At 42.1% G+C, this 12,646-nt stretch overlaps 1 protein-coding gene across 1 annotated transcript in view; it reads left to right on the top strand.

Moving 5' to 3' along the window:
* The window catches only part of LOC113479719 (transmembrane protease serine 11E-like), a 42,959-nt gene that overhangs the window by 24,541 nt on the left and 5,772 nt on the right, over positions 1 to 12,646 (top strand). Inside the window, exons 5-6 of the mRNA XM_026847977.1 lie at positions 463 to 626; positions 10,629 to 10,667. Coding sequence (XP_026703778.1) covers positions 463 to 626; positions 10,629 to 10,667 — 203 coding nt within the window. The remainder of the gene's footprint in view (positions 1 to 462; positions 627 to 10,628; positions 10,668 to 12,646) is intronic.

The raw sequence follows: 12,646 nt of genomic DNA, 5'->3' as shown, positions 1-12,646 counted from the left end.
CTGCCCTTTGCTCAAGTACCTTTGTGATGATGATGATTGGAAATTTTTACTCTGTGTATGTACAGAGCCCTGGAAAGGTCTGTCTAGATACCATTAGCCATTTACCTGACGTTTCTGAAGTGCTGTGTATCCAGCTCTTCATTGAAATCACATCAGTTAATTCCTACCTGCTCTTGTGTCCTCAGCACATAGTCAGTGACTGTTTTTTAGACTTCAGTATAACATTGGTCTTGCCATTTGTTCACAGAAAGCATCATGCCTTCTTCTAACCTAAGACACGTGTGACCATTCAGCATTTGCTTGGATTTCTTTTGGCAATTCCTCCTCTCAAAAATATACAAAATGTACAGAAATGTATCTAATACTTTATGCTACATTGCCATTGCTAGAGGAGCTAAGATAAAAACTAAGAAATGTGGAAATGGGCTGAAGTTAACCAAACTGTGTTTTGTTGGTTTGTAGCCCAGATACTGATGGTGTGATGGCAGAGGCTTTGCTTACATTCTGGTTCTCCTCCACGGATTCTAGAGAAGCATTGCGAGAAAGAGTTGAAAGGATCTTACGGAGAGGCCTGAAAAAATACACAGGGCCTCTGCGAATAAATGTCAGATCTTCTACCATCTCAAGTGAGTATATACATCTTTTAAAGGTAGTTCTTGCCCTTTTCTCATTGATGAGACTTGATTTTTCCCTTCTGATGACAGCTGTTACTAAGTCTGAATGACAGTCCTTCCTGCCTATTAAGTTAGAACAAAACCACCTAGGTCTTGTAAATATATCCTAAATATGGATAAACAGGAGAGTTGCTTTGTGGCCTCTCAGTATAGCCTTAGCCTCTCTCCAAACTGCAGCACCAACCTTATGCTACTATCAGGGTAAAGAGTAGGAGTCTTACCACAGTGCTTCAGTACACAGCAACACAAACATGCTCCCTAGGTCTTTGCTTCTCTGAGGAGCCTGCAAGTGCAGAAACTATGCTTGGATGACAGTGGGGAAACAGCCAGTGCACTGAAAAAATTATATTTGGTGAGAGGATCAAAATCCTTGCAAATTCCCCAGGGGACAGGAAAAGAAAGGGAAAATGTTCTTATCTATGTGATTTCTCAGCTGAGATTCTAGCCACTTCTTTGCAAAGCAGACCTGCATCTGCAGGATGTGAAAATTAACACCACTGTCTTTTTGACAGGGTTTCCTTCCCCTTCTACACTTCTGATATTTTTCTGCAGGCTCAGACTCTTGTCTCTGACTTGGCTTCAGTTATATATAGTCAGCATTTTTTCTGGGTGTCAGACTTTTCAAGAATGAGTTGCTAGTTGGAAGGAAGGGGCAGATACTTGATCAATGTGTTTTGGCAGATCTTTTACTTAGTCCTAGCACAAGGGTCACAGTACAGCACAGGGGTGGTTACTTGCTGCTTGCTTTTCCACACTGGACTACTTAAACCAGCTGAGATCTGCTGTGTTGAAAGAACGAGAAGCCTGGGCCAGATTCCATGCTGGATGGTTACAGACTTCTTCCCACTTAGAAATGACCAGGAGCAACCTCTTGGTGCTTGAACTGGGCACACTGCGTTGCAGCAATGCAGTGAAACTCAAATATGAGCTGTCACCCCCCCCCATTTTTTCTTGATGGGTGAGCTAGTCTTCCCTATTGGAATGGCTCAGTATGATGGGTGACATCCCTTTGGGCAAAGATCACCATTACTCTGCAGTGCTGTTTCTGTGCCAGTAGTTCCTGTTCAGCAAAGCACACGTGTAATTTCTCACAGAGAGAAATAGTATGTGGGCATCATCTAGAGAGTTTCAAAGAGCTTTTGGGGGTTTGTTTGTTTGTTTGTTTGTTTTTTAAAGAGAGGTCATGATTTGGTGAATTTTGAAGCTTCAGTTTGATGTGGTTCCTCACACAAAGGATAAAATTGGAAGGAGCACAAAAATGCTTGTTAGAAAAGGACTGTAATCTTCTCATGAAGTTTTCTGTCTAGCTTTTATTCAGTCTGGTAAATGTGGGAAGTGACTCAAAACTCTGTTTTAGTTGACCTTGAACTACACCAGGGTTCTTACAGTAATGCAATTGTTGCTAGTTAAAAAAATTAGCTGACATAATTGAATCACAATGTTTTCATTAAATATTTGGTCTCAGTAGAAGATGGCATCTCTGTGTTACTTTGATAAAGTTGTATGATAAACTTTGTATTGCTTTTCTTGGCTCTCCCTGCCTAACCATAAAACACTGACTGCGTAAGTCTACTCACTACAGGACTAGTATTATGCAACCATTACACGTGAACAAAGGAACATAAACAATACTTTGCCATTTCTAGGAGACGTCAGTAAAAGGTTCCATTTGGATCTTTCTTTGCCAATAGGATTTCATCAGTGTTATGAGTCTTAGACAAGCCTCTATTGGTGCTGCTGTTTAAGAAAACCAAGTTGAGTCAAGTGAAGAGTATAGATGTGCTTACAGGAGATGCAGGTCTCAATTTATAAAGATTATCTTCTTCCTCACACCTGGGAGAAGTGACAATTTTCAACAGATCCTGGAAGTCCAGAGAGGGATCATGGTTTTTCATTTCTCACTTCTCTCCCCTCCTGAAGTATCCTGTCCAACATTAGTTTTTAAACCAAGGAAAGCTAAGAAGCCCTAGATTTTTTCCATGCTCTGCAGCACCTTTCTAGATTTTGTTTCACTGTAGCTTTGATGGTTTTGCCAACTGAAATCCTTGTTTATGTTGAGGCAATCTCAGAACATTTTCATAATGACTTGTAGAAAAATCATTAACCTGTTCATTGTAATCACCTTATCAAAATATTCTAATTTGGGGGCTATAATATGTAGCTTAGTTTAGCTAAGCATAGCTAACCATGTCAGGCAGTTATTTACTTTGCATGCTAGGAGGGTCTGATAAGGAGAATATCCTTAAGTCTTCCTCCCAGGATCTAATCATCTTGTTGTTCATCACCATGTCTCAACTTGCAATTCACTCAAAAGTACTTGCTTTGGGGATCAGCTGCAACAAACTCCTGCAAATTGGATGCCACACTTGGGATCTTCAGCTGCAGTTCAGAGCAGCAGTATAATAAAAAATTGAAAAAATAACAAGTGTGCAAATCTTAAAGGAAAACAAAATAATATTGTCTCTGTTTTGTACCATCACTAAACAGTAAATGTTCTTTACACAGAGCTGCAAAAATACATTTATGTCTTCAGATGCTTTATTACCGAAGTCCCTGCTTTCTTATTTAGCTAGACTTCATAGTTCCCTTGTCCAGGACAACGGTATCTCTAGACATCCATTATAGCTTTGATAAAAAATCAGAGGTGATAGAGATGTCTGCACTCGTGTACAAACCCCACTGGGAGCCTAAATATTTTTCAGTGAAGAATCAAGCAAGCTAAGTCCTGTCTTCTCTGAACAGCAGTGCAAGGGCCAGCAAAATGAGATATCAAAGTCGGGTGACTTGGAAACACCCACGTTAGGACTTGCTTTTCCACTACCACTGACAGGAGAAGGTGTTGCAGTTTGTCCTCTGTATAGTTCTGGCACTAAAGAGATCTCCTACAAGGCTGCATTTTTTTCCCCAGGGTTTCTTGCTTAGAAGTAGTGTCAGGTCACAGCTTGGATCCTTGTTAAGCAAAGCCTAGAGCAGCTTGCCAGACTATTTCCCTTTGTCAGGTAGGTTGGAAGTCTCCCAAAATGTATTTTTGGGAATGTCCTTCTGATGTCAGAGAGAAACTTGTTGCAAGATCACTGGCACTGCTCAAAGTGAGTAGGAAGTATGCCCGCCTGTTGCACAGCCAAGGGTTTTGACCATGAACAATGAGTCATGAATTAGTTTTGATCAACAAGTCAACTGTTATTATTTCTATTTATCTGGCATCTGGGGCTTGCTAAAGCTCATTACCAAGTACAGAACCTAGGAGATAGACTCTCAGTACTTTATCAAGCCTTCTTTGGAAGGCATGCAGATGAGTGTCTGACCTGGATGATTGCGGAATGTTTCATCTCAAACAATGTATGTAGCAGCCTGTTTTTTGTACTTTACTAGCCACAGCAGCAGCTTGGGGGAGTGGAACAGGACATGCATCCATACATTGGGAAATACAGTGGAGATCTGATATTCCCCTACTTTGATGCCATTACTCTGGCACAAGGTGGTACATTTCAGTGTTTGCAACAATCTAGAGAAGCTGACTGAAATGGGAGGGACTGAAATGTATTTTAAAATTAGTATTTTGGAAGGACATGCTTGTGATTGAAGGAATTAAGCAGGAAATCACCCAGGCCTAACTTCTTAGGGGACCTGGATAATTAATTGATTAGAGCTGATTTAATTAATTTCCTCCCTCAGTTATTGTTTTTTCCTTTCTCTGCCTTGCCTGCAGAGGTTGCAAGTGATTTGGGCTGCCCCTACTGTAGTGGGACCTTGATTGAAGCCAGGCATGAGTGTAGGCCAGGAAAAACAATAATGCTAAAAACTGTATCAGCTGGGACACACCCTCAGAACTGATACGTAGTTCCCCATACAGATCCTTCCTCCGGCTGCAGGACAGCCAGGTGGTTTTGTTTAAAGTATGCTGTGAGGTGTGGACCTCTGCTTGTCTTCATGGACAGAATTAAGATGTGATGGCAGGGATGGGGGAGTCATGGATGTGAGGATGGGTCCAGTGTACAATAAGTAGGGAGGGAAGGGCTGGGTGACAGGGACAGTTAGAGGTACAAAACCTTTGTCTTGTCTCTACCGGGTCACTCTTCCCTCACTGAAGGAATGAGAATCACATCACCTGTATCTAAACCATGTTTTGCTGCTTCTACAAGGGTACATAACTCTAGGGAGGTAATTTCTGTTGAGGGAGTGCAGAGAATATTCGAAGATAAGCGGGGAGAAGTTTTAGGTTGTGTGCACTATGTAACCACACAAGAGCATGACTTTCCTGCTGAGCCCAAAGCTCATGTTTTTCCATCTTTCAAGGAACTCCTGCATTTCCTTTTGGGTACAGTTTTTGGTAACATGACTGAATTTGCTGCTCACTGCTCTCACTCTCATTTCACCCCAGTACTGGGCCTTCATGGTCTTTAAAATAATTAAAGAGTATTAGGGTTGAGCTGTTATCCCTGTCTCTATCCGCACTGCAGGACAGATGCACTCTGTTGAACAACTTACACAAGCAAGATGTGAGAACTTAACATAATAGAGGATGGAACACACAGTTTGCCTTTGAAGCTAGAAGTTATATTATGAAATATAGAAAATCATGAGTGGAAACGTTTAAAGAAAAGTTTCTTTTGGGAATCAACATCTGTGAAAAATTACGTAACTGGGTAAAGCTGGATCAGATTTTTAAATCAGATTTCTCATATTTAATTTTGCATCCATCTCTAGCCCTTTCCACACTGAAAATGTATAATATCCCCTAACAATATATTTGCTGGCCTTGTTTTAACTACTTCAGTATAATGCTGGCTCCGTTTATGTCACTGAGTGTTCTGCCTGTTATCTTCCTTTTAATATAAGCACTGATCTCTATGTCTAAAATGAAATGAGGCAGTGAACACAAGATTAATTCTTCTGATACAGTGACATTGATACTACTTAAAGATGTGGGAAAGCAAGCACATTTTTCTGTAGGAATCTCTGAATCCGCCAGAGATAAGTGGTCACATTCACTCTGAAGTTAACTATGAAACTGCAGACATTTAGATGGCTGCCAAATGGATCCATGGTCTTTGGGCACTGGACCTCCTTAGAAATCCTGGCCTTAACTGCCATATAAACAATTACCAAAATAAAGATGCTTCCTGCTGTTGCTTACTCTCCTTTTCTTTCCATGTTTGCTCAAACGCATATGTTGAGGAATAAAAAGAAGTTATTGACTGATAAGATATTAATCTTAAATAGTAATTTCAAGTCACTACTCTCATTAGTAGGAAATTAAGACCAATAATTTAAGTGGTTTAAGGTTATTGTGTTTACTAAATATACAAAATATCTGTAGTAACAAAATTTTTTGTCCAGTTGGAGAACAGAGCCCTCTTTAAGCCACATTTCAATAGATTGCTGTCTTTTAAATTTTAATTTAAATAGTAGGATTTTTTCTTTTAAGTTAGGCAAGCTTTAATTAAATAGCGAGCTTCATTTTGTAGGCAGGCAATGCATGTTCAAGTTGAACTTGTTCTTGTTTACAGTGGAAGCCTGAATACTGTTTTCCTAAATGTGGCACAAACAACTATTTTTGCAGCTGTATATGGTTGGGACAAGATATGACACTTTAATTGTTACTAATTGATGCTTTTTCTTGGTAGTGCAAGCAACTAGGGCAACTAGTAAATGAGCAGGGCAGCAAAATTGTCTCTCGTGCCTTACAAGTGATTGCTTCAAGGCAGGGCTTGCAACATGTTGGCTGGCACAATGCGAGCAGCTATGCTGTTGACCAGGCCAAAAATGTCAAGCTAGTAACAAATGAAGGCAACCTGATTTTCAGCAGTGTCATGTAACCAACCCAAAGTGCTCCCTGCTTTTGAAGGGATCTACTGTGGGATCGGTTTATCTGAAAATAGTGTCAGTTAAGGTTTCCAAACATATACATGTGCTCAGCATTTGGGATCTTGGTTTTGAGGCCTGGGTATTGTGCCCTTAATTTCACCTCTCCTGATCCGCACAATGAGTTCCTGGGTCTGTTGCCAGACAGACCTGCTTTCTCCTCTTAAAATCTGCCTTTACTCTGTTTTCTCCCTTGCTGTGGTGTTTTCTTCAGTACTTGTGTTCCAGCTCCCAGTGTGGGATACATGGTCACAGCACTGTATCTGACAGATCTCTAAAGAAAAGCAGTGCCCCTGCCCTGGTGAATACAGCATTGAATTTATTGACGGGTGTCAGTGGCCTTTTTCCTTCAGCAGTGGGTGAGTGGGAGAGTACACCAGCTGCATAGTCCTGATATATTATAAAATATGCTAAAATTCAAAGCTGTACAAACACCCTATTTAAAACTTGCAGTGTGTGTGTGTGTGTGTGTGTGTAAGACTTGTTTCTCCAACTACACACAAGTTGGTCCAACTGGAAGCAGTGGGTAAAATTTTGCCCACATGAGGTTTGTACATTTTTTGAGGTGCCTCATAAAAAGGCAAACAGAGATATAGACAGGTGCCTTGCTGAACAGCTGTGTGACTCACAGCAAAACTCAGTGCAGTGAGAACATGCCAGCTGAATTGCTTCCGGCACTGAGCTTGAACAAGCTGGTTGCTCCTTTTGTCTTCTCGATGAGCTTTGCAACATAATGTAAGTGTTAATAATTGACTGCAGGCTTTATAATTAGGTATTATGAGGTAAATGTCTCTCCACCCAGAGAGAAGCTAAAACAACATTATTATCAATATTGCTCTTGAAGGCAAAAGGTGCTCTTTCATTTTGATTACATTTGTTGGTTTCTTACCCATTTACAGCTATAAAATATTCCCAAATGATGAGCTAGTTCTGAAGGTTGTATGAATTTCTAGGGAAACACTGGATGCTCCTCACGGTTGAAATAAGCAAGTAGGGCCAGATTTTTCAAAGCATTTCTTGCCAATATAAACATATAGGTCAAGTAGCCAAATCCTTAGCACAGCTCAGCACCTATTTTTTTTTAATTCACATTGAAATGAACCAAACAGTAGTGTTTACATCGCTGCTGAATCCCTCTGTTGGCCTAGCCTTTTACTTTCTGTTGTTATTACACTTTGATGTAAGGGATCTTGTCAACAACCAACAATATTATCCATGAAAATTCACAGAAAACAACTGACATTCCTGAAATGCAGAAGTACCTGTACATTTCAGCCCTCTGTGAATCACATATTTAAGAATTATCATTAAAATTCACATTCATCATATAGTCTTTACAAACTTCAACCCCATCAACAAAAAACAATTCCCCCCACCACAATCAAAACATCATCGCACCACTGAACACACATGGACAATTTACATACAGTCCACCCCTTGTCCCTTCACCACAACTGCAACAACTGAAAATTCCCTACAGTTATTCCACTCTCTAACATTGTTCAGTCCAGTAAGTTTTGCTTATTACCTCTTCCAATTAATATCCTTATTTCAAATTTCTTGTGCCACACATTAGGTACCAAAAAGGACTGTGGTGGGTTTACCCTGGCTGGATGACAGGTGCCCACTAAAGCTGCTCTATCACTCCCCCTCCTCAGCTGGACAGGGGAGAGAAAATATAACAAAAGGCTCATGAGGAGAGATCACTTAGCAATTACCGTCATGAGCAAAGCAGACTCGACTTGGAGAAAAATTGAGTTTATTACCAATCAAATCAGAGTAGGATCACAAGAAATAAAATCTTAAAACATCTTCCCCCCACCCCTCCCTTCTTCCCAGGCTCAACTTCACTCCTGATTTCTCTATTTGCCCTTCCCCAGTGGTGCAGGGGATGGGGGTTTGCAGTCAGTTCATCACACATTGTCTCTGTGGCTCCTTCCTCCTCACACACTCTTACCCTGCTCCAGTGTGGAGTCCCTCCCACAGGAGATAGTCCTCCATTAATTTCTCCAGTATGAGTCCTTCCTGTGGGCTGCAATTCTTCACAAACTGTCCTTCAGGCACAGACAGCTCCAGTGTGGGTCCTTCACGGGGTCACAAGTCCTGCCAGCAAACCTGCTCCAGCCTGGGCTCCTCTCTCCATGGGTTCAGATCCTGCCAGGAGCCTGCTCCAGCGTGGGCTTCCCACGGGGTCACAGCCTCCTCCGGGCACCCACCTGCTCCAGCGGGAGGTCCTCCACAGGCTGCAGGTGGAGATCTGCTCTACCATGGACCTCCACGGGCTGAGGGGCACAGCCTGCATCACCAGGGGCTGCACCACGGGCTGCAGGGGAATCTGCTCCAGCACCTCCCCCTCCTTCTTCACTCACCTTGGTGTTTGCAGAGTTGTTTCTCTCACATAGTCTCACTCCTCTTTCTGGCTGCAGTTGCCATTGTGCAGGGTTTTATCCTCTTTTTATAGATTACCCCAGAGGCGCTACCACCATCGCTGATGGGCTTGACCTTGGCCAGTGGTGGGTCTGCCTTGGAGCCAGCTGACATTGGCTCTGTTGGACATAAGAAAGCTTCTAGCAGCTTCTCAGCTTCACAGAAGCCACCTCTGTAGCCCCGCTGCTACCAAAACCTTGCCATGCAAACTCAATACAGTTTTCCTCCCTTATTCATAGGAACTGAGAAAGTACAACTGAGCATTTTTACTGAAAGGGGACCTCACAAGTTCTTGTCACCAGTAAAATTTATTTAGCTTTATTATGTGAACATTCCTGTTAATAGTGAATAAGGCTGTTTTACTATATAAATGTCCAAGTATAACTCATCTCCCATTCTTACAAAATAAAGCAGCAGCTTCATGCACATACAGTATCCCTAGCACTGCTTTTGCTCTATGACATTCTCCGCAGTCAAGCTGTACATGTACTGGAGTTCTGTTTGCCTCCTTTTTCTATAGTAATCTGCTTAATGTCATATTAAGAAATGAATGAATACATGTCTAGTAATGGTGGACTGCAAACATGCAACACACCCTGCATATCAGGAGGAGTGTCAAACCCACAAGCAAAACACAAGTGATACAAGCACAATAAGCGACAAGTATGAGCCAGAGCCCTTTGCATTCAAATGAGACCCCTCCGGGCTTGGTGTGGTTTTGGATCAAAACTAGGATGTTGCTCTGTGTAGCTACAAAGAGGAAAGAGGAATTAAGTAAGAGGGTAAGGACAAAGATCTGCTGAGAAAGGCTGTCCAGCTGCCAAATATGAAGTTGTGGGTGCTCTACAAGAATCACTATGTAATATAAAAACTGTATTCTTTTTTTTTTTTTTTTTTTTTTTTACCGCTGGTAACTAAAATGGTAGCTCTAGTAAAAATAGTATTCTGGAACAAGGGGAAAGGACTTATACCTTGAGCCAACATTTGATGTTGTCAGCATGAGCTTACTGTATCGTCCATAAACATACCACATACATATTGGAAAAGGGAATGTATTGCTAGAACTTGCTGTGCCATGTAATAAATTGCTATTAACTGTCTCTTTTAGTATTAATAGTGTACCAGACACCCTGTTGCTCAATAAGATAGGAATGAGCCACTGCTATTGTAAGCTGGCATTTCTGCAGTGGTCAGTGCCTTTTGATCTCAAAAGAGGGCAACAGAGTGAGTACCAGATTTCCTCTGGCCCTCACTCTAGTGTAAAATGCGGCCAGCTGATTTTTTACAAAAAAAGGAATTTAAAAGCTTTCCACTGTAAACATTTCTCTCCAACAAAATTGTGGATCTTGAGTAACACAGGACTTGTGTTGTCTGTACTCCCCTCCAGAAGCATCAGGGTCCAGCAGGATGGGGGAGACCCTGTGCCTGGTCCTCAGAGGATACTGGCTGGCTGGAGAACAGCAAGCAGCACTGCAGAGAGAAGTGCTATAGCCAGCACAAGAATATGACCACATATGAACTACACTGGTTTCTCTAGCAGCCCCCTTCAGCCATACCTCCTGCAGTGCCCTGTACTCAAATAGCTGTTGGGTGGGATGACCATGCACATGGGAAACTTGTCTGTGCTGCCCTGGCCTTACCCTGACTGTTTGTTTGTTTCAGATATGGAGACAAAAAGAGCAGAAGCCCTCTTCAATGACAGTAAGTGAGAGCTTTTTAAGCCTGGGAAATCTCTGATTGTTTTAATTAGCGTTAATAGTCTCTGAGCACGTTTCCTGGACTTTAAAAGCCTTTTCTCATCCTTCTGTCTAATGAATGTGACCTTGTACTTCACACAGATAAGCCATGTGTTTAGGGATCCTGCTCAGCCACGAGGAAGCCTTTTTTATTAGTGTCTTCTGAGATACTTAAGACTGGCTTGAAAATTGTGATGATGGGGTAAAAATCCCTTCTAGAAAAATTCTACACTCACTGCTGAGTTCCTTTGTCAGTTTTCTTGCAATGTGATGTTCCTTCTGTTAAAAATACCAGCAATTCTCTGAGAAAAGCACAAACAATGAGAAAAGAGCAAGTGCTGAGGGCTCTATAGAAATCCCCGGTGTTTGACAAAGAGGAGACACACAACTCTTGTTGCCTAAGTGCCTATGGCATTCTTTTGCCTTCAGCAGTGCTGGTGTGGAAGGTGGAGGGTGCATCTCAAATGTAAACCCTGCCATCTGGGAAACAGAAGACTTAGCCAGGGAGGGCTGAGCACTGTAATGTTCAGGACACTTCTTTATTTACTAGTTTGATCCAGTTGCTGTTGGTACCAGTGAAAGCATTTATACTGTGTCTGCTTAATTGTGTATTTGGATGCACAGAGACTAAGCCATGTCTTTACATGAAAGCTGAGAGATTTCAGATGACTTCTAGTTGTGCAGAGTAAAATTGACTGAGCAAGGAGGATTTCCAATAAATAAAGGAACTTAATTGTTTGGGCTAGTTAACTGCTTTAATGTCAGACAGAGCAGCTAGCTGAAAGGTGTACTATAATGTACTAAAGGCAGGAGAGTCCTTATCAGGGATTTCAGTGCATTTTATATTTGAGCAGGTTATAGTTAGGAGCAATCTTGATTATAAATTGATTAAAACATGTACTTAAAAAGAATACTTTGTCAAGTCTAATTCTGCCTGCACGGGGCAGACACCCTGTCCTCTTGTCTCTCTGATGTAAAGTATTACAGTTGCAGAATCTTGGAGCAGTGACTGCAGAACCTGTTTCACATATAGTGTCTTGGATGCTATAACAATTCGTATGGATGAATTACAATTCATCTCCACCTTGCTACCTGTTATCTTCCTATACACATATTAAGTGATGAGATGTACACCTGAACATGTACCAGCAATTGGTTCTTTAAGGATGACAGCCTAGCAGAGACCTCTAAGACAGCCTGCAAGTGAGAAGTGCCCCAAAAGCTGGTAGGATTGGGCACATGCAGAAGAGTTTGGAATAATGGCTTTCTGTGTGCTCTCAGAAATTGGGAATATGTCATTTTCTTTAGTGTGGGAAGGAAGGAAGGAAGGAAGGAAGGAAGGAAGGAAGGAAGGAAGGAAGGAAGGAAGGAAGGAAGGAAGGAAGGAAGGAAGGAAGGAAGGAAGGAAGGAAGGAAGGAAGGAAGGAAGGAAGGAAGGAAGGAAGGAAGGAAGGAAGGAAGGAAGGAAGGAAGGAAGGAAGGAAGGAAGGAAGGAAGGAAGGAAGGAAGGAAGGAAGGAAGGAAGGAAGGAAGGAAGGAAGGAAGGAAGGAAGGAAGGAAGGAAGGAAGGAAGGAAGGAAGGAAGGAAGGAAGGAAGGAAGGAAGGAAGGAAGGAAGGAAGGAAGGAAGGAAGGAAGGAAGGAAGGAAGGAAGGAAGGAAGGAAGGAAGGAAGGAAGGAAGGAAGGAAGGAAGGAAGGAAGGAAGGAAGGAAGGAAGGAAGGAAGGAAGGAAGGAAGGAAGGAAGGAAGGAAGGAAGGAAGGAAGGAAGGAAGGAAGGAAGGAAGGAAGGAAGGAAGGAAGGAAGGAAGGAAGGAAGGAAGGAAGGAAGGAAGGAAGGAAGGAAGGAAGGAAGGAAGGAAGGAAGGAAGGAAGGAAGGAAGGAAGGAAGGAAGGAAGGAAGGAAGGAAGGAAGGAAGGAAGGAAGGAAGGAAGGAAGGAAGGAA

Source organism: Athene cunicularia (assembly GCF_003259725.1).
Source record: "Athene cunicularia isolate RWA chromosome 4 unlocalized genomic scaffold, athCun1 chr4_part2, whole genome shotgun sequence".
Taxonomy (NCBI): domain Eukaryota; kingdom Metazoa; phylum Chordata; class Aves; order Strigiformes; family Strigidae; genus Athene; species Athene cunicularia.
This window is presented reverse-complemented; position numbering and strand designations above follow the sequence as displayed.